Genomic DNA, 23,984 nt, shown 5'->3' on the forward strand with positions numbered 1-23,984 from the left:
ATGGTAATCAAGACATATACCGTCATGCATTGCTTAATCATGGAGATACATTTTGAGAAAGCCATCCTTAGGCAATTTCATCATCATGAGATCATCACTGAGTGTACTGAAGGGAATCAAAATTTGCCACCCCAGAATGTGTCTCTTTAACATGAGGATTATTTTAGGCTGATTATTTTTAAGAAACAAAAAGACTCAGAGAGTTTTTCTTGTTACCTACCTAAAAGAATTCAGATAAAAAAACCTGTCTCGGGAAGTGAGCTAGCACCTTAGCGTCACATGACCTAGGCGGTAGGCAGGGAGGAACCTAGAAAAGCCTGTTGGCTGAGTTCCCCTCTGTGCACTTCTGTTTCTGTGTGGCCAGACACTGGCTCCCTTTCACCAACCTGTAAATTGCCTTCCTTTCCTCTGAAGTCTCTGATTCTCGCCACCTGCCAACATCTTTTGTCTTTGGCTAAGGATGGTATTTAAGGTGAAGTCTTCAGCCATTTTGACAAGTTAGTACATTTTCCTGGGTTTCTCTCATGTACACATGTCATTAAACTTTTGTTTGTCTTTCTCCTGTTAAGGTCTCATGTCAATGTAATTCTTAGACCAGCCAGAAGAACCTAGAAGGACAGAGGAAAATTTCTTCCTCCCCTACAGTACTTACACAAACTGAGATGGTATAGCCTACTACATACGTAGGGTATATAGTACTTATCTTATGGGACTACCATCCTATATGCGGTCCATCGTTGACTGAAATGTTATGTGACACGACTGTAGATCCAAGGAATAGAACTGAGGGTCCAGAAATAAACTCATGTCCCTATGGTCAACTGATTTTCAGCAAGGGTGCCAAGACTATTCAATGAGGAAAGAACAGGCTTTTCAACAAATGGTGTTGGGACAACTGGACAGTCACAAGCAAAAGAACAAAGGTGGATCCTTACTTCACACCATATACAAAAATTAACTTCAAAATGAATCAAAAATCTAATTAGAAGAGTTAAAACTATAAAACTTGTAGAAGAAAACACAGGGGTAAATGTTTCTGACTTTGGATTTGGCAACCGATTCTTAGATGACACCAAAAGCACAAGCAAAAAAAAAAAAAGATAAGATAGATAAATTGGACTTCATCAAACTGAAAAACTTTTGTGTTCCAAAGGACACTATCAGGAAAGTGACACTATTAAGAAAAAACAAACCACAGCACAGAATGGGAGAAAATAATTGGAAACCATATATTTGATAAAGGACTTACATCTAGAACATACAAAGAACTCAAATAACTCAATAATAAAAAGATAAATAACCCAGTTAAAAAATGAGCAAAGGAGCTGAATAGGCATTTTTCCTAAGGGTGAGGGGAGACATACAAACAGCCAATCAGCACATGAAAAAGATGTTCAACATCATTAGCAATCAGAGAAACAAAAATCAAAACCACAATAAGAGAGCATTTCAAACCTACTAGGAGGGCTGGAATTTAAAAACTCAGATAATAACAAGGGTTATCAAGGATATGGAGAGATCAAAACCCTCTTACACACTGATGATGGGAATGTAAAATGGGGCAGCCACTTAGAAAACAGTCTGGCAGTTCCTCAAATGGTTAAACACAGAGTTAGCATATGAGCTAGCAATTACACTACCAGGATTATATCCACAAGAATTGAAAACAGATGTTCAAACAAAAACTTGTACACAAATGTCCATAGCAGCTCTATTCACAATAGCTAAAAGGTGCAAACAGCCCAAATGTCCAATGGGTGGATGGATAAACAAATGGTGGTATATACATACAATGGACTATTACTCAGCCTTGACAAGGAATGAAGTACTGATACATACTACAACATGGATGAACCCTGAAAACACTATGCTAACTGAAAGAAGCCAGTTACAAAAGACCACATATTATATGATTCAATTTATATGAACTGTCCAGAATATTGAAATCTACAGAGACAGGAATAGGTCAGTGGTAGCTTAGGGCTGGGGGGATGCAGGTACAGAGGATGACAGATAAAGGGTACAGGATTTCTTTTTCAGATGATGAAATTATTCTAAAATTGACTGTGGGGATGGTTGTACATATCTGTGAATATACTGAAAACCACTGAATTGTACAATTGTACCTTAAATGGGTGAACTACATGGCATATGAAACATCTCAATAAAGCTGTTTAAAAAACCTAAATGTACATTTCTTTTTTTATTGAGCACACACAATAAAAAAGAAAAATTATTCCTGATCAATACTCTGACCCAGCACATTACGTCACACAGAGAATCAATCAATCAAATCCCCAAAGGGCCTTTAAGAGCCATAAGCACAAAATAACACATTTATAAAAGTCACTGAAGGACAGAAAGCAGACTTTAAGAACTACTGAAAGCCTATGACTTGATTATGTAGTGAGATTCATACTCATAAGTTTCGATAACTTCATATTCAGCTGCCCAAGAAATAATTTGCCTTATATTTCCTATTTAATTGAAAAGCTGAAGGAATAAAAGAAAGTCAAATTCTTTAAATAAGCCCCAATAACAGATTTTGGAAATTTATGAAACCAATGCATTTGAGCTTTATCAAGCTAACAAAAGCTCATTATTACTACTATCCTCCCAATCTTTGGTGGCAGAAACTCTTATGTCAAATCATTCTAAAATATCAAGAATCTACTGAGATAGAAGACATTTCAGAGATCATCTACTTACACGTCTAATACAATAAATTTATTTTTAAACTTTTTCAAATGTACCTTCTTACACAATTTCAACACATTGCTCTTCACAACAACCTTAGTAGGCCTGGCAGTTATGATGACCATTACCAGATGTGGAAATTCAGGCTCAGAGGTGATTTGCCTGAAGTGACATAATAAAGACACCTTTTATTCTTTAGTAACATGACTCATACAGCATGCTGACATATAAATTTACTTTGATTCGTAGCAACTTTTATCTTTTCCTCAGCTTTGAATCTATTAGCTTGTATCTCCTCTCTCATTGCTTGGTTACTTATCCTACTTTTTAAAAAATCAAACTGGTTTGGTATCTAGTCATAGAGTTGAGGCAAAAAGAAAGAATGACCGAACCTGTGTCACAACACACTTAATTCATCTTCTCAATCTTAATCTCCCATCTATTCTAGACACGAACCTTGTTATCACACTAATAGAGTAATCAACTGTTTTCATGCATGTGAATATAAGCTCCATGAGAGAAGGGACTTTTTAACCTCATTACTTGGTGTATCCTCGGTACACAGTATTAGTGCTTGGTCACAGTTTATAATAAATAAAATATTCACAAACAGATGAAATCTGTCAAGTGGAAAGGATACCAAATAAGATTAATATTTCTCCTATGAAGTCTTACTCATTTGTGTCAACACCTCACCATAATCTACTCTTCAAAGACTGGTAGGAAGAATTCAGAATATAAAAAACTGAGGACTAACAAAGTATTTTAAACTATTATAGCTTATGAGAAGGAATAAATAAGTCATAGATGAGAATCTGCTCTTTTATACTTACATACACAAGTACAAACAATGAATCAAATGTTTACATAGTAGCATGTATCAATGATAAAAAGCAATTCTGGAGGCTTGATGTGTTTCCCAGTTGTTATTTCCTGGTCAGTCCAAAATTCCATAGATGTTATTTTAAGCCTTTACCACATTTAAAGGCTGTCCTTCATTCTACACCTCAGAGAATATGACTTAACTCATATTTCATAGAAAATAACCAGGATCTACTGCTACATTACCAGTACCAGGTACTGTGCTAAATAACCTGTAAAGGGGTATCAGTATCCTTCCTTTACAGAGGAATTAAGTGACTTGCTCAAAATCATATAAGAATAAGAGAAGGGATGTGAATCCAAGACTGTGCCTCCAAAACCCATCTTAATAGCTTATCTCAAGAAAAAAATCTTCCCTCTTAAGGCTTCCCGTATATACCACGCTCCAGATCTCACTGAATCCCGGCTATTACTCTACCAATTATCCCCCCTTCTACTGTAATTTCAATCTTTCTCTTTTCCTCTTGCTACTTCTAAAAGCCTATAATCAAATGGAAGTTTCTTTCCTCTTTAAAAGATAACAATACAGTAAAGGCAAAAAATACTTACAAGGAGACACAAGTTCCTCTTAATTACAGACCCCTAACTCTTTGCTCTGAGATGAGAGGCAGGATTTGGGAGTTTTGGGAAAACCAGTTAGCGATTGATTCTTGTCCCTCCCTTCCAACCACAAAACAACATTCTCACACTATTTGATCAATTTGCCTTTCCTGTGGTTGTACTATGGTGCCTAGCACCTCAGTGTTCACATACATCCTATCTTGGTTTCTTGGAACACTCTCTCACTTCTCCCTTTTTTGCCAGTTCACATGACAGCTCTTTTTGTAAAACCTTCCCTAATGCATAGTAGAGCTGACCACTGTGCCTCTGTTGCTCCTAGCACTTGTCTCCATTATTAATAATACTCATCACACTATAGTTACAATTATTTCCTTACATGTTTATCCTCTAGATTGGAACTAGTTTTCTGAAGACAGGGGATATCTACGTTATTCATCTTTAATCACCTGCTGTCAAGCTCTGGACCTGGCACACAGCAGGGATTCAGAAAATGTTGCAGATATTTGCATTTGAGACTTCTATTTGGGACAGTGCTAGGGATAAGGATGAAGTTAAACAGAAATACTTTACAGAGGTACGATTACAAATTTTAAAGAAGGCTATAAATCAGTAAAAATAAACAGCAAGCACTTATATAGTGCTTATTATACGCTAATAAGCACTATTTTAAATGCTTTACATTAATTCAATTTTTGAACTTATAAGTAAAATAATCAATTACAAATAAAACTCTGTGATTCAGATCAATTGAGAAGCTCACCTGAGAGAAGGCAAAGATCATTACGCAGTGAAGCCAATCAGATAAAATTTCACTGGGGAAGTTAGTTAAGTACAGTATAAGGATTGATTGGATAGCAGAAGAGTACATAGACAAAGACAAAAATAGCATGTACATATGGACAGCAATAAAAGAAAATATGTGGCATATGTGTAGGATAATAAAAAGAGGACTGGCTTGACTAACAAAAGTGTTTAGATGAAGATGAGGAATACCAAAAGATAATATTAAGAATCTGTACATGCTTCGATAAGCAAATTGGTGTCATATAACATAAGTTCCTTATACCAGTAAGAGACAGCAAGAAAATTCAACTAGTTTAAGTGAAGCAGAAAAACAAATTCATAATGCAAACTACTGCTGGAAGATAGTGTAAGGAAGATGTGAAATCAGAGTTCTGACAAGGGGAATAAAGAAGGCTTCATCTAAGAGTTCTTCTGAAGCAAGAACCTGATAAACTGGAAGGAGTGAGTAAAAAAACAAGGAGTCAAATACACTCCTTTAAGTTTCAAGATTTGTAAATAAAACAAAGGGGGAAATCACCCAGTAAATAGTCCACCCTACACCCAAAGAAGAAAAGGGACAATTATCATGTATGGGGGAAGAAATGGGAATAATAATAAAAGACCTGAACTTGGAATACTGATATACAACTCAAAGAGGCAAAACAGGTGAGCTTTCTAAGGGCAAAACGGTAGAATGATTAGGATACTTATCATAATTATCTGAAGGCTAAGCAAACTACATTTCTCCTGACCCCCCCAACCTGAGTTGAGGATCAATGCTTTTAGAGAGGCCTATCATAGATTAGAAACTGGGGTGGGAGGGTATTGAAAAGAGGCTAATAAATATAACACTAAGGCCTCAGGACAGAGACTTGGAGACAACAACAATAACTGACAGAATACCACTGTAGTTATAACATCAGGAATAACTTAAATAATGCTTTTCTCTAGACAAACAAAAGTTACTGCATTTATTGGGTATGAAGACTCTAATGCTTCTTATCATTCATGCTGAGTTAAATAAATTAACTGTCCAAAGTAGCTCCACACCCATCAACACAGCAGAATCACATACAAACATAGAAAAAAAGACATTAAAAGAATATTCACAGCAATTATAATTAATGAGGTAATCAAAGATTTCTCCCAAGCCTTTGTTTATGAAGATGTAAAGCTAATTCGGTCTACCTGAAGCAAAATGTTTTCCATTTGTTTTTAGAAATACATTAAATTACCACTCTAACCAGCTATCAAAAATATAAAAAAGCAATTTATAATCACATCTTCTAATATACCAAAATTCAATGAAATTGTATCACTAAAACTGGGTTAACTAGGGGCCGGCCCCATGGCCGAGTGGTTGAGTTCGCGTGCTCCGCTTCATCAGCCTGGGGTTTCACCAGTTCAGATCCTGGGTGTGGAGATGGCACCACTCATCAGGCCACGCTGAGGTGGCATCCAACATATCACAACCAGAGGCACTCACAACTAGAATATACAACTAAGTACTGGGGGGCCTTGAGGAGAAGGAGGAGGGGAGCAAAAAAAAAAAAAAGATTTGCAACAGTTGTTAGCTCAGGCGCCAATCTTAAAAAAAAAAAAAAAAACGGATTAACTAGATCCTATGTGCCTCTTGATGTAACATAATATGAAATACACAGCACCACATATTAAGCACTCTTGCAAAAAATTTTAACCTAAATTTTGCCAAATCTGTTTCTCTCAGGACCCCTTCACACTCTTAAAAATTACTGAGGACAACAAAGGGCTTTTGTTTATGTGTAATATCTATTGATATTTACCATGTTAGGAATTAAAACTGACAAAGTTTTAAAATATTTATTAAGTCATTAAAATAATAATAATACATCCATTAATGTTAATAATATACAACCTTTAAAATTAAAAATTCCATATTTTCCAAAACAAAAACAACCAGCAAGAAGACTGATTTTGCTTTACATTTTTGCAACCTTTTAATGCATGGCTTAAGAGAAGACAAATGGATTCTCATTATCTGCTTCTGCATTTAATCTGCTACAATATCACAAATCATTTAGCCTCTGGAAAACTACAAACATTCTTGTATGAATGAGTGAAAAGATAAAATTATTTTTACATTATTGACATCCTCCCAACAACTTTAAGATAGATTTCTATTTATAGAAATATGGAAGATACGATAGCAAGTTAAATGACATCATAAGGAAGCAAATCAATAAATAGAGAATGTGGAACATTTCACCTAATTTCTTCAACAAATCAATAGAACACAGAAAAAGAAAGTGGGGGCAATACTTCTAGAGTAAGAGATATAACAAGAAGATATCCCTCGTGGACCCTGATGAGTCCTATTTTGAACACTGACTATAAACAGACATCTCTGAAACAGTAGGGGAACTATCTGAATAGGTTAGGGTATTAGATGATCCAGAAAGCACTGTTAGTTTTTTTCAGGTATGATATAGTTACATAAGAAAAGATCTGCAGGCTGGCCCCGTGATGGAGTGGTAAAGTTCGCGCACTCTGCTTTGGCGGCCCAGGGTTTCACCGGTTTGGATCCTGGGCCCAGACATGGCACCACTCATCAGGCCATGCTGAGGTGGCGTCCCACATGCCACAACTAGAAGGACCCACAACTAAACATACACAAGTATGTACTGGGGGTTTTGGGGAGAAAAAGGAAAAATAAAATCTTAAAAAAAAAAAAAAAAGAAAAGAAAAGATCTGTATTTTTTAGAGAAGTATAATTAAGTATACAGTGGTAAAATGAAACAATGAAATAAAGAGGACAGATAATGCAAGTACAGCAAAAGTGGTTCTAATATTAATGCGGCATTGAACAAATAAGAATTCATTATACTATTCTCACTAGTTTTGTATATGTTTCAACTTCTTCACAATAGAAAAAGCTCCAAAAATATTCAATGGAATTACTTGGCTTAACTTTTAGGTCATTTGTAGAAAGCCTGTACATTCTTACAGTAAATTTCTTTTAGTGCTTTATGATTAGGGACCTAACTAACAACTATGTTTCAGGTTTGAATTGCACAACTCTAGAAAATATCTTTTTTTGGCAGAAATACACTACCATGTATTATTTATTTATTTATTTTTTCGAGGAAGACGAACATCTGCTGCCAATCCTCCTCTTTTTGCTGAGGAAGACTGGTCCTGAGCTAACATCTGTGCCCATCTTCCTCTACTCTATGTGTGAGACGCCTGCCACAGCATGGCTTGCCAAGTAGTGCCATGTCCACACCCGGGATCCGAACCGGTGATCCCCAGGCCACCAAAGCGGAATGTGTGCACTTAACTGCTGTGCCACCGGGCCAGCCTCTAAGATGTATAATTTAAACTAAAATTTTTTTGATGAGGAAGATTCACCTGAGCTAACATCAGTTGCTAATCTTCCTCTTTTTTCACTTGAGGAAGATTAGCCCTGAGCTAACATCTGTGCTGATCTTCCTCTACTTTGTATGTGGGATCCCTCCATAGCACGGCTGATGAATGGTGTAGGTCCCTGCATGGGATCCGAACCCACAAACCTGGGCCGCAGAAGCAGAATGCGTGGAACTTTAACCACTTGGCCATGGGGCCAGCCCCTCGAGTAAAGTTTTAATTTATACCTTAAATCTTACAGGTAATTATAAATGATATAATATAATAAATCCATTTTAAGCCATTCAGGGAAAGTCTATAAACAAAGCAGCTTGAGTTAAGAGCATTACTTTCAACTCAGATAATCTTTATGGTGGGAAGGAAAGAGAACTTAGATGAATAAATAGGGGGTTGAAAAGCAGGTAATGAGAGGTTGTGTTTTTGTTTTGTTTTGTTTTGGTTTTTTTGGTGAGGAAGATTGGCCCTGAGCTAACATCTGTTGCCAGTCTTCCTCTTTTTGCTTGAGGAAGATTGTTTCTGAGCTAACATCTGTGTCAATCTTCCTCTATTTCGTATGTGGAATGCCAACACAGCATGGCTTGATGAGTGGTGTGTAGGTCCACACCCAGGCTCCGAACCCACGAACCCCGGGCCACTGAAGTGGAGTGCATGAACTTAACTGCTACGTCACCAGGCTGGCCCCATGAGAGTATTTTTAAACACAGTATATCTCATAATAAAGGTTTAAATGAGTACTAGGAGGGTCCAGGATAAACTGATGCTTCTTTGATCTTTATCTCTCACTATATCATGAGCAATAAAATACCTCAATTTCCTCTCCCCTAACACCTCAGTATGCTTTCTACATACTGAAATATATGCTTTCTACACACTACATGCTTTTCCTTTTGCATGGTTTGATGTTATCCAGCATGGGATTCCTTTTTAGATGTGACCTAAACTGACCAATCAGTTAGGGGAAGACTTACGCTGGTCACTCGACGGTAGATCTGTGCAGCATTTTGGCACTCTGAGTAAGGGTATTCAGACGTGGCCATCTCAAGCATGCACATCCCAAAAGCATAAACATCAACTGATTCATCATATTTCTCCTCATACATCTCAGGGGCCATGAACTCTGGGGTACCTTAAATTAAAAGAACAATTCAGACTTAATGTGAGCAGAAGCTGCAGATGTTACTCACCAGTGGGGAGAAGCAGAGGGGGTTGACCTGTATGAGAGAAGAAAGTGGAAGGGAGGAAGAGAAAGAAATTCCGAAAGACAAATGGAAAGAAAGAGAGAAAGAAAATGTCGGGGAGGAAATCTTAGTCACTTGGATCAAATATCTTATTAGCTCTTCCACTGCAAGGCCTTCATAAGCAACTGGAACAGGGTCAACTGTCTATTTACTGTTTCAAATAGATTACTGTTACATAACATCAAAGTAGAGCCTTGGATAAAAGATTAATATAACTCATACTGAAAACATATGGAAGGAAAAAATAAGAGACTAGCAAGGAATAAAGTAGATAAAATGGCATCTACCTGTAAGAGAGGACGATGGATTATTAAAAAACATCAAAATACTTGCCTGCCCCCTACTGTATGGTAGCTGTAAGGTTAACATTTATAGCTAGTCTCTTGCCATTCACATTCTATCTGATCAGTTTCACTTTTAATGAGGCCTTGCGGTAAAAAACTCAATATTCAGGATGTTTTTTAAAATAATGAAGTATAATTATCTATAAAGGGCACTCATCAGAGCCCTTTCCTTCACATACTTACCATCTGACCTGCAGTACACAAATAAGCCTACTGCAGATACAAGAAATATAGTGAGAGACATCCTACAGGCAAAAAACAAATACATACATACACAAATAGAGAACTCAAATATACACTGAATTATGAACAGAGTGCATGATCCCACAGACCAAGTTTTTCAATGTTTCCAAAGAAATTAAGTCTGTATACTTCAAATTATAGGACATTTCCAAGAACATGCTAGCACAACTATGATTTAAACAAAAAAAGAAAGAAAAAGAAAGAAAAAGAAAAAAACAAAACAAAACTCTCTTGGACCAGAGATTTTTAAGATGCTAAAGACAATCAAAGAAGTGCTTCCTGTAAGGAAAGAAAAAAGGAAATTCAGCTTTACATAACTCTTTTCCCATTCTTCTTCTTAATAGATTTTAAGAAAATGTAAAAACAGCATTCCAAATTCAAGTTACATAATATTCCAAGGAGAGTACTATTTTATAAGGATGTGCAAATTACTGGTGTTCTTTGCTTTTCTTATTAACACAAAGGATTCTAGCCCACTTAAAAATTAATAGTTTCCTTAATGTCATCGTCACCTTTTGGGGAGAGAAGAGTGTTTGTCAAGATATCAAGTTTTCAAATTGTCATACCCTCTTCAGAGAGTGAAAGCTTATCAAAATAATAAGCATTAAATTATTTTTCCAGCTTCAGCTCTCTAACATATAGTTAAAAGTCTAAAAGGACAGCCTTGTTCTTTAGATAGTGATTCTCAACAGGGGGTGACTATACCACCTGAGGGGACATTTAGGAATGTCCAGAGACATTTTTGGTTGTAACAACTATAGGGAGGTGGACAGGGGCTGTGCTACTGGCATCTAGACACTGGCATCTAGTTAGTAGAGGCCAGCGGTGCCACTAAATAACCTTACAATGCACAAGAGGGTCCTTTTTTAACTGTTTAAACCAAAATGTCAATAGTACTGAGGTTGAAAAACCCTGTTTTAGATATATCTTCTGAAGAGTAGGAGTAAGAAAAAAGTTGATAAAACCAAACTTTCAGAATGAACTGTCATATTTTCACACTTTAAAATAAAGTTTTAACAGGCAGATATTTTTAAATATATATATATATCCAACAAATGCTTTTAGAAACTAAACTACATATAAATTCAATGTCTCTTATAAGGAAAGTAACACCCTGTATTTATTATATAAATAATTACTAATAAATAAACACAAGTATCAAAAGTGTGACCCAATAAGATTGATAGTTACATAAGATTTTGTCAACAAAGTTCACCTTACTTCTCTTCATATAACTTTATAAAACATCACTAGTTTTAAAGATGATTCTAGAAGCATAAATATAGAAAAATCCACATCTCATAAGTAGAACTGATCGTTTCCTGGGTTCAAGCTATGAATTTTTGAAGGTTTACTTCACGTAACAAAAGCTCTGACAGGATCAGGTTTCCAAATAAAAAGAATATCAGAAGCCAGTTGGGCTGCAAGGTAACCTGCAACATACCTATCACGCTCTTGGCAAAAGAGGCTCTCTTCAGGGTCGCCAGACCTAGGTCTCCAATCTTGACGGAGCCTGTGGGGCCAGTGATAAAGATGTTGTCACATTTAAGATCTCGGTGAATAATAGGTGGAGTTCGAGTATGAAGAAACTGAAGTCCTTTAAGGATCTGACGGCACCAGCTTCTTAGAACCTTGATCTTCATCACCTTAAACCTTTTCAGGTACCTAGAAAAGGGAAGGTATACCAAACAGGTTATCAACGATATGAGTTTACTGCTTTGAAGAATTCCATTAAATTCTAACAAATCTGAGCTAGGAATATCAAATTTAGAATATTAAGATTCAGTAACTAGAAAGGTTAGTGATACTTTTAGTAAGGTTAAAGGGGATAGGATAATAAGTGGTTGGTAAGTGAATTCTGATAACAAAGCACAAAAAATGAATTCCTTAAAATTAGATCACTACTAAAATGATTTAAAAGTTAAGGGGTAGAGTTTAACTTCTGGCAAATGGTAGGGCAATTCTTACTGGATGCAGATATAAAACTCTAGAAAAAATATATACAAAACAACTACTTGAAAGCTTTGAAGAGCAATCAAAATCAGGCATAAATTGGAAGGGAGTTCACATGAGGAAAAAGGAAAAGCACTGCTTGAGCTTCCTACTTGTTACACCTTTTCAGCTAAGGGAAGGCTCCAGTTTGACTGTGCAGGTAAGCTCAAACCGGGATAGAAGCCTGTAGCCTTATTAGCTGAGGAATGTGAGGACAGAGTTTGAGATGACCACAGCATCTAGAACAGTGCTGTCCAATAGAACTTTCTGCAGTGACAGTCTGTCCAATACAGTATCCACTAGACAAACATGAATATTTATACTCAAATGTAGATTAATTAAAATAAAAAATTCCATTTCCCACTTGCACTAGCCACATTTCAAGAGCTCAACAGCTGCCCTGTGGCAGGTTATAATTTCTTTATTCATTCACCCAATGATGAATACTTAGGTTGCTTCCATGTCTTGGCTATTGTAAACAATGCTGCTATGCACACAGCAGTACATATAAATTTTAGAGTTTGTGTTTCGTTTCCTGCAGGATAAATATCCAGAAATGGAATTTAATTTTCATTTTTAATTTTTTGAGGAACCTCCATACTATTTTCCATAGTGGCTGTACCAATTTCCATTCCCACCAACAGTGCACAAGGGTTCTCTTTTCACCACATTCTCACCAACACTTGCTATTTCTTGTCTTTTTGAAAATAGCCATTCTAGCAAGTATGAGGTGGTATCTGATTGTGGTTTTGATTTGCGTTTCCCTAATGATTAGTGATGTTGAGCATCTTTTCATGAGTATTGGCCATTTGTCTATCTTCTCTGGAGAAATTACTCAAGTCCTTTGCCTATTTTTGAATTAAGTTGTTTCTATTTATGTGGGTGAGTTTTGGGAGTTCTCTATACATTCTTGATATTAACCCCTTTTGAGTTATATGATTTGCAAATATTTTCTCCCATTCTATGGGCTGCCTTTTTATTCTGTTAATAGGATCTTTTGATGCACAAAAGTTTTCACTTTTCTTGAAGTACAATTTTTAACACACTGGATTTTAAAACATTTGATATGGCATACATTTCAAGCAATGCTAATAACCAAAGTCACTACCACTTTTGGTGAAGAGTATTAAGTTTTCTTTTTATTGATGAGGATAGTGAGACCAATGTCACACAACTATTACAAGACAGAGATGGCAATGAATTTCTTAAGCTTGCACTACTGCTACTGCCTGACTAGCTACTCTATCTCTAAGCTGTTATGTATACTACCATCAGATAAGTCTTTCTAAGGGAATGCTAATATAGTCCCTGGCACACAGCAGGTATTCAACTGTTTTCTGAATTATTCAAGGCATTGTGTCACTGCTGGATCACGATCAAAACCTTTCCAGTGGTTCCCTACTGTCCTTAAATTAAAGCAGAAACTAATCTTTTGTGTCCTGCATTCAAAAAAATTCTGTAACTATGTATGGTGCCAGACGTTAACTAGACTTACTGTGGTGATCATTTCACAACACATACAAATATGAATCATTATGTTGTACATGTGAAACTAACATAATGTTGTATGTCAATTATACCTCAAAAAAAATTTTTAGAATTAAAATAACACAAAAATTACATATATACTTTGACTCACATTTCATTTTTAGAAACCTATTCTATAGAAAAAAATAAGGACACAGGTATAAGCATGATTACTGTGGCACTGTTTGTAAGAAGAAATCCAATTTGCCCCCTACAACCACAAATGGGACATTTCCAAAGTCAGAGAAGCTAAATATGGTGAGAATAAGAAGTCGTGCTAAAAACATGAATATTAGTTAAAACCACCACAACCAAACAAGAAAAGTGACAACCAGGCACCATCAGTGCAGAAAAAACATAATTAACATATATATTATATATATAAATGAATGAATGATCTCCCTGATACAGCATTTCCAAGTCCTTCATTACAGCTGACTCATGCACAACCACTTTGCAGAAAAGCCTAAGCAGTTGAAAAGCTCCACCACTATAACCATAGCTCTTCATGAGCTTTTCAGTTCTAAAATATTTAATATACACTGACAACCAACTTGTGGTTAAATGGGGGTAATTATGGTACTATCCCACAAAATTGGAAGACAAATGATAAGAACAAAGGCTGCCCAACATTAGAGTATACGAAATTTTAGCTCAACAGAGAATATCAATAAAGAAATTACAAAAAGGAACCAAACAGAAATTCTGAAGCTGAAAAATAAAATAACTGAAATAGAAAATTCGCTGAAAGGTTTCAACAGCAGATTTGAAGAGACAAAACAAAGAAGCTGCAAACCTGAAGATAGGTCCACTGAAATTATCCAGTCTGAGAAGGAGAAATTAAAACAGAATAAAGAAAAATCAAAAGAGCCTAAGAGACCTGTGAGATATCACCAAGCTGACCAACATATGCATAATGGGAATCCCAAATAAAACAATAGAAAGGAGCAGAAAGAATATTCAATAAAATAAGAACCACAAGCTTTCCAAATTTGATAAAAGACATGAATCTACACATAAAAGAAACTCAACAAACTTCAATAAGAATACATTCAAAGAGATTCACACAATGAGACACATTACATTCAAACTGTTGAAAGCCAAACACAAACAGACAATCTTGAAAGCAGCAAGAGAGAAACAACTTGTTACGACCAAGAGATCCTCAATAAGATCATCAGCCAATTTCTCAGTAGAAATCACAGAGGCCAGAAGGCAGAGGAATGACATATTTAAAGCGTTTTTTAAAGAAAAAACTCTGTCAACCAAGAATTTCATATCCAGCAAAATTATCACTCAAAAATCAAGGTGAGGGGTTGGCCCAGTGGCATAGTGGTTAAGTTTGTGTGCTCTGCTTCAGCGGCCCAGGGTTCACGGGTTTGAATCCTGGGTACAGACCTACATACTGCTCATCAAGCCATACTGTGGTGGCATCCCACATATGAACTAGAGGAAGACTGGCACAGATGTTAGCTCAGAGAGAATCTTCCTCACCAAAAAAAAAAACCAAAACATGAAATTAAGACATTCCCAGATAAACAAAAGCTGCGGGAGTTTGTTATTAGTACACTTGCTGTACAAGAAAAGCTAAAGTAAGTTCTTCAGGCTAAAATGAGAGAACACTAGACAGCGACTTGAAGCTATAAGAAGAAATAAAATCTCGGGTAAAGGTAACTATATAGCTAAATATAAAAACCAACATTAATGTATCCTTAGTTTGTAGTTTCTCTGTTCATTTCCTATGTGACTTAAAAGACAAATACATAAAGCAATAATTATAAGTCAGTGGTAATGGGAACACGATGTATAAAGATGTAATATGTGACAACAAAAACATGGGGGAGTGGGGCTGGCCCCGTGGCCGAATGGTTAAGTTCGCGTGCTCCGCTGCAGGCAGCCCAGTGTTTCGTTGGTTCGAATCCTGGGAGCGGACATGGCACTGCCCATCAAACCACGCTGAGGCAGCGTCCCACATGCCGCAACTAGAAGGACCCACAACAAAGAACATACGACTATGTACTGGGGGGCTTTGGGGAGAAAAAGGAAAAAAATAAAATCTTTAAAAAAAAAAAACAAAAAAAAACATGGGGGAGGCAAAGCTGTATAGAAGCAGATTTTGAATGCCACTGCAGCTAAGTTGGTATCAATCCCAACTAGACTGTTAGAAATTTATGATGTTAATTGTAATCCCCAAGGTAACCACTAAGAAAATATCTAAAAAATATACACAAAGAAAATGAGACAGGTATCAAAACAGTACATTACAAAAAAATCAATTAAATACAAAGGAAGGTGCTGCCCCCATGGCTGAGTGGTTAAGTTTGCATGCTCCGCTTTGGCAGCCTGGGGTTCACGGGTTTGGATCCTGGGCGTGGACCTACACACTGCTCATCAAGCCATGCTGTGTCAGCATCCCACACAGAAGAACTAGAAGGACTTAAAACTAGTATACACAAATATGTACAGGGGCTTTGGGGATGAAAAAGAAAAAGAGGAAGATTGATAACAGATGTTAGCTCATGGATAATCTTTCTTAAAGGTATTGAGGGGCTAGCTTGGTGGCACAGCGGTTAAGTGTACACGCTCCGCTTTGGCAGCCCAGGGTTCGCCAGTTTGGATCCCGGGTGCAGACATGGCACCACTTGGCACACCTTGCTGTGGCAGGCGTCCCACATATAAAAAAAAGTAGAGGAAGATGGGCATGGATGTTAGCTCAGGGCCAGTCTTCCTCAGGGAAAAGAGGAGGATTGGCAGCAGTTAGCTCAGGGCTAATCTTCCTCAAAAAAAAAAAAAAAAGGTACTGAGAAATACAAAAAACAAATAGCAAAATGTCAGAAGGGCTTCCTTATCACTAATTACCTCAAATATAAATGGATTAAGCTCTCTAATTAAAAGACAGAGATAGAATGGATATATCTATATTTGCTGTCTACAAGAGACTCACTTTAGATCCAAAGACCCACATAGGCTGAAAATGAAAGGATAGAAAAAGACAGTCCACGCAAATAATAACCAGAAGAGGGTGATGTGGCTATATTAATATCAGACAAAACAGACTAAGTCAAAAACTGATAAAAGAGATAAATAATATTATATGTTGATAAAACAGTCAATTCATCGAGAAGATATAACATATAATAACTATAAACATATACGCATCAAACAACTGAGCACCCAAACACATGACACAAAGACTGACAGAACTGAAGGGAGGAATATACGCTTCTGTAGTAGTTGGAGACTTCAATAACCCACTTTCCCTAATGGATAGAACATCTAGATAGAAGATAATTAAGGTAACAGAGGATTTGAACACTATAAACCACTTAGACCAGAAATGTATGGAACATAACACCCAACAACAGCTAAATACATAATCTTCCCAAGTGTACATGGAACATTCCCTCAAGAAACCTCCCAACAAAGAAAAATCCAGGACTACATGGCTTCCCTGATGAGTTCTACCAAATATTTAAAGAAGACTTAACACTAATCCTTCTCAAACTCTTCCAAAAAGTAGAAAAGGAGGAAATGCTTCATAAGTCATTCTATGAGGCCAGTATTACCCTGATACCAAAGACACCACACGAAAACCAAACTATATACCAATGTCTTACAAATATAGATGCAGAAATCCTCAACAAAATATTAACTGCCCAACAGCATAGTAAAAGGATTATAAACCATGACCAAGTGGGATTTATCTATGAAAAACGTGAAGTTGTTAAGAAAATCAGTTAACATAATACACCACATTAGTAACACAAAGGGGAAAAACGATCATCTCAATTGATGTAGAAAAAGCATTAGACAAAATCCAACATCTTTCCATGATGAAAACACTCAAACTAGGAATAGTAGAAAATATATTCAGTATGATGAAGAGCATTTATGAAAAAACCACAGCTAACATCATACTCAATGGCAAAACACTGAAAGCTTTCTCATTAAGATTAGGAATACAACAAGAATAACCACTGCTATTCAATACTGTACTAGAAATTCTAGCCAGAGTAATGAGGCAAGAAAAAGAAATTAAGGCATCCAAATTGGAAAGGCAGAAGCAAAATCATCTCTATTTGAAGACGACATGATCCTATATACAGAAAACCTCAAAGAATACAAACATACACACATACACACCCCTAGAGTTAATAAAAGAATTCAGCAAAGTTGCACGAGTACAAGATCAACACACATAAATCAGTTATGTTGTATACACCAACAATTAATAACTTGAAAAGAAAACTAAAAAAACAATCCTAGGGGCTGGCCTGGTGGCGCAGCAGTTAAGTGCACATGTTTGGCGGCTAGGGGTTCACTGGTTCGGATCCTGGGTGCAGACACGGCACCGCTTGGCAGACCATGCTGTGGTAGGCATCCCACATATAAAGTAGAGGAAGATGGACATGGATGTTATGTTAGCTCAGGGCCAGTCTTCCTCAGTGAAAAGAGGAGGATTGGCAGCAGTTAGCTCAGGGTTAATCTTCCTGAAAAAAAAACCCAAAAAACAATTCTATTTGCAATAGCACCCAACAGAATAAAATACCTAGGAATAAATTTAAACAAGGAAGTGAAAGATTTATACATTGAAAACTAGAAAACACTGTTGAAAGAAATCAAAGAAGACAAATGGAAACGTCTCATGTTCATGGATTGGAACACAATATAGTTAAGACGGTAAAACTACCTAAAGTGACCTACAGATTCAATGTATCTGTAGATTTATTTACAGATAGAATCAAAATTCTATCAGCCTTTTTGCAAAAACGCAAAGCTAATCCTCAAATTCATATGGAAGGGGCCCCAAACAGCCAAAACAATATTGAAAAAGAAGAACAAAATTAGTGAACTCACACTTCTCAATTTCAAAACATAGTACAAAGCTACAGCATTCAAAACAGTGTGGTACTGACATAAGGATATGTAGACCAATGGAACAGTATTGAGAGTCCAGAAATAAACTCATACATCTATAATTAAATAATTTTTGACAGGGGTGCAAAGACCATTTAATAGAGAAACAATAGTCTCTCCAACAAATGGTGCTGGGACAACTGGACATCCACATGCAGCAGAATGAAGTAGATCCCACACCTCGCATGTACACGAAAGTTAACTCAAAATAGAACAACCACCTAAACATAAGAGCTAAACCTATACAACTCTTAGACGGGTAAATGTACATGACATTGGTTTTGGCAATACATTCTCAGACATAATACCAAAAGCAAAAGTATCAAGAAAAAACATAAATTGGACTTCATCAAAAGTTAAAACTGTGTGCATCATAGGACATTATCAAGGAAATGAAAAGACAACCTATATTTGCAAATCACGTATCTGATAAGGGTTTAGCTTAGAGAATATATAAAGAACTCTTACAACCCAACAACAAAAAGACAAACAACGCAATTAAAAAATGGGCAAAGGTTGGGGGCTGGCCCCGTGGCCGAGTGGTTGAGTTCGTGCGCTCCGCTGCAGGCGGCCAGTGTTTCGTTGGTTCGAATCCTGGGCGCGGACATGGCACTGCTCATCAGACCACGCTGAGGCGGCGTCCCACATGCCACAACTAGAAGGATCCACAACTAAAATATACAACTATGGGGGGCTTTGGGGAAAAAAAGGAAAAAATAAAATCTTTTAAAAGAAAAAAAAATGGGCAAAGGACTTGAAGAGACATTTCTCCAGATATATTTGGATAGACTTTTCTCCAAAGATATTTAAATGGCCAATAAGCACGTAACAAGATGTTTAACACCTGGTTGAACTCACTATGATTTCACTAGGGAAATGCAAATCAAAACTACAATAAGATACCATGTCACACCCAGTAGGATGGCTGTTTAAAAAGCAAAAAACAAATAAAAAGCCAAGTCTTGGCAAGGACGTGGAGAAACTGGGACTCTCATACATTCCTGGTGGGAATGTAAAATGGTTTGGCCACTGCGGAAAACAGTTTAGAGGTTCCTCAAAAAGTTACCATTTGACTCAGCAATTCCACTCATAGGTATATATCCAAAAGAAATGAAAACAGATACTCAAACACTTGTACACAAATGTTCACAGCAGCACTATTCACAATAGCCAAAAGGAAACAGCCCAAATGTCTACCAACAAATGGATGGATAAACAAATTGTGGTATATCCATGAAATGAAATATTATTTAATCATAAAAAGGAATGAAGACTGATATATGCTACAACATGAACCTTGAAAATATCATGCTAACTAAAAAAGGACTAACACAAAATGCCACATATTTTTTTATTCCATTTATATGAAATATCTTGATTAGATAAACCCATAGAGACAGAAAGCAGTTGGTGGTTGCCGAGGGCTGGGACAAGGGGGGACTGGGGACTTGTTTAATGGGTTTTAGTTTTGCAAGATGAAGAGTTTTGGAGATTGTTTACATAGTAATGTGAAAGTTACTCTAAGAGACCTGGGATTTCAAAGGCATGCTTCAACTCTTATCTTAAAACTCTTTATAATAGGGAATGGGGAATTTCTGCATTTGATCTATCTGTATTCCTGAAAAGGACGACAGGTCTAGCTGTTTTGCCTTCAATTTCTGATGCTATTGGAAATGGAATTATCTAGTGATAACTGTTACAATACAATTTGCATTTGATATGACAGCTGCATAGATGTAGCAAAAACTGCCCTATACAAGGTGATAAAATAAATAGGTAAAGCTTCTCAATAAGCTTCAACCTCATTTTAACCACTAGAGGGCTACCTTGTCATTTGAATTCTCATCCCTTAGCTACTCAATTTTCAAACCGCCAAGCACCATGACTTAACTTTAATAACTTAAAATAATTTATTCTGCTATAACTTCTCATTTTAATACTTACCAATAAATAATTATAAAATCATTTTATACACCAGAGGACTTTGTGGGCAGGAAAGTGAGCTAATACACTAACATCTGGAGGGACTGTTCCCTCCTTAGTATGCTGGGCAACAAAATTAGGACTGGTAAGGCCTAAAATAAGAAAACTTAAATTCTCTCATACTTCTTGGTCAGCTTTTATGATATTGATGGACTTACGTTTTAAGTGTTCCAGATGTCATAAGTTCAGTCACCAAAACAATGCACTTCTTTCCTTTTACTGTGGATTCCCAGGAATCATAGAATCGAACAATATTGGGATGCTGAAGACCCTTTAACATTTCAGCCTCTTCTTTAAATCTCTGCCTCTCAGACTTTGTTAACTTCCGATCCTAAAATCAGAAACCAAAACAAAATGTGGTTTAAAATAATAAAACACCAAGTCACACAGTTAAATCTAGATGCTAAACATGTACTAAACTATAATGAGCAATAGTGTTAAAATAAAACAGGAACGTTCTAAAACTAAAGTTACTAATAACTAGTAACTTCATCAGCCTGTCATATGAGAGAGAACAGGCTACAGTGTAGTTAAGAAAACTTTGGATTATAAAGTCATGCTTGAAATTATTTTAGTATCATTACTGTTAATGTGTGCCTTGGATACAGTCACATTTCGTAGATGCAGTTAACTTACCACTTCCAAAATAAGGTTCTATTGCTAGAGATACTCAATTTAATAACATGGAACAAGTATGGGCTTTGGCAGAAAGATCAAAATATAAACTCCAGTTCTACTTTTGCTTTGATAAGAATTCCCTTTATGAATATATACTTTCCCCTCAGAGGACTTTGTAAGAATTATATAATCTACCCGGTATGCTTTCATCACACGTTTCAAGTGCCTCCTGGCACATCATAGGTTAACTGACTTCTTATCTGAGATGAACTGGGAAAACCACTTAATTTGCTGTTCTTCCCTTGACAAGGTCTCCTGCATACGAACTCTGAATTGTTCTGTAAATTAAAATTGAAACTATCTCTGTCATATTAATATTCTGTTAAAGCATGTAATACATACTTCAACAAACCATTCCAGGCATACAATAAAGTAATGTGTCCATCATACAGTTAAATGATTAAGCATTAGACATAATTTAAAGCCCCCTATGTAACTAGACTGTCCTTCCCATCACTCCTGCTCACCCTTGAATAGCCACTACCTTGAATTTTAACATACCATTCCCGTATGTGTTTTTTATACTTTATATGAAATGTTAAAATTTCATAAAATGCTACTATAGAGTGTGCATTCTTTGTAAGCTTACTTTTTCCACTCAATACTGTTTGAGATTTACCCATGATGGTATTCAAGGAGACAGTAAAAAATATCTATCATATTATTGTAACTCAGCTTCATTCATTATCACTGCTATGTACTTATCCTTTGTCTGAATATACCACAATTTATATAATCTCCTACTGATGAATCTTTACGTTGTTTGCCATTTTTTGCTACTAGAGTAACTGTAATGGTGTTGCAATGTTAATCTCTTTTGACATTCATTTGAGGGTGTCTCTAGGACACAAGGTCTTAACTTGGGGTGTACAAACCTCTTTAACACAGGTTTGTGAACTGGTATGAAAACAAATCTTTATTTTTCATTAACCTTGGATTGAAATTTAATATTTTCTTCAATTATGAATGTATACACCTAATAGTATTCAGCAGTTGACCTGTGATTTTTGTCACCAACAGACCTGCATATTTTCATATCACTTAACAGTGAGATAATCTGAAAACATCATTTACGTTAATCATTACTTTTGAAGGTATGATAGCTGTTAGGTCTTCCAATAGATCTTATTAGTATACACTAATTATGTATACTATAACAAATTAAAAATTTTGGTAACCATTTCAGTATAATTTGTTTCCATTATAACCCTATGTATTTTATTACATGGACTTAAAACATTATTCTAGACTTCAAAAGAGATCTGAGGCACAAAAAAATATTAAGAATATCGATTAGGATACTACGGCTAGCCGTAGAATTACTGGATCATAGGGTATTAGACATCTTCAATTTTCACCATCAACACATTGCTTTTCAAAGAGACTGTGCCAATTTACTCTTCCAATAGCATTGTATGAATATTCCCATTGCTGCAAATGGTCACCAGCAATTGGTATTATTAGACATTCTAACTTTTGTCAATTTGATAGATGTAGAATCATATCCTGCTGCTTAATCTACATTTTCAGAGTCAATTATAAGACAAACTTTTGTGTTCTTTGCAGACTACTTGAGATTCCTCTTCTGCGAGCTCCCCAATCATATCATTTGTTGCTTTTATCTTATTTGTAGGATTCTTAATATATTCTGGATACTAATCCTTTATTGGTTTTGTGAGTTACAAATATCTTTTCTCAATTTGTGGTTTGTATTTTCACCTTGCTTATGATATCTTTTGATTACAGATGTTTTTATTTCACTGTAGTTCAATTTCTGTCTCTTACTTTGTGGTAGGTGGATTTTATTCTTCAGTAATTCTTTCAGACACTGAGGCCATAATTTTTATTTTTCCTTTTTAAAAATATAAATTTGTTTTGTTGGCTACATTTGGGAATTTATTTGTTGAGGAATTTAATTGGCTGAATAAAAGAAAGACTGGCTGTTACTTTTGTTCTCTGTCAGCCAACAACCCCAATATCATTTGATGAGAAACCCATCCTTTCCATATAAGCGTAGTTCAGTTCTATTTCTGGATTCCATATTCTATTTTAATGGTCTGTCTACCCCTGCACTAATACCACACATTATTTTTATTTATTTATTGTGTGTGCGTGTGTGTGTGTGTGAGAAAGGCTGTCCCTGAGCTAACATCTGTGCCAACCTTCCTCTATTTTACGTGGGATGCCGCCACAGTGTTGCTTGACGAGTGGCGCTAGGTCCGCGCCCAGGATCTGAACCTGTGAACCCAGGGCTGCTGAACAAGAGTGTGTGAACTTAACCACTACACCACCAGGCCAGCCCACCACACACTTTATTAAGTGCTATAATTTTAAAATAATTCATACCTATAGGACCACTTACTGCAACATTCTCCCATCTTCTAAATTATTTAGGCTATTTTTTTTCCAATCAGAAGACTTATTTTTATAACGTAGAAATTGTAGCATAAGTCAACTAAAACTATCAGAATATTATCAAGAATTTTAACTAAAAGCATACTACTTGGAATGACACTGAAGCTGTATAAATATTCTGTTCTCCAATAAACCTTTTCCCCAAGTAGCACATATTAATTTTTTAAACTTCACTAAGGTAAGTGTTTACCATAAAAAAAAAAATCATGGGGCTGGCCCCATGGCCGAGTGGTTACGTTCGCGCACTCCGCTGCAGGCGGCCCAGTGTTTCGTCGGTTCGAATCCTGGGCGCGGACATGGCACTGCTCGTCAGACCACGCTG

The 23,984-nt window shown here is 36.3% G+C and overlaps 1 protein-coding gene across 50 annotated transcripts in view; it reads right to left on the reverse strand.

Moving 5' to 3' along the window:
- WNK1 (WNK lysine deficient protein kinase 1) overlaps positions 1-23,984 on the reverse strand; it is a 163,000-nt gene that overhangs the window by 76,387 nt on the left and 62,629 nt on the right. For all 50 annotated transcript variants that reach the window (XM_070270813.1, XM_070270810.1, XM_070270809.1 and 47 more), the window contains exons 2-4: positions 20,728-20,900; positions 11,595-11,815; positions 9,294-9,451 (exon numbers count right to left, since the gene is read on the reverse strand). In XM_070270813.1, the coding sequence (XP_070126914.1) occupies positions 9,294-9,451; positions 11,595-11,815; positions 20,728-20,900 (552 nt within the window). The remainder of the gene's footprint in view (positions 1-9,293; positions 9,452-11,594; positions 11,816-20,727; positions 20,901-23,984) is intronic.

The sequence above is a fragment of the Equus caballus genome, chromosome 6, assembly GCF_041296265.1.
Source record: "Equus caballus isolate H_3958 breed thoroughbred chromosome 6, TB-T2T, whole genome shotgun sequence".
NCBI classification, from domain to species: domain Eukaryota; kingdom Metazoa; phylum Chordata; class Mammalia; order Perissodactyla; family Equidae; genus Equus; species Equus caballus.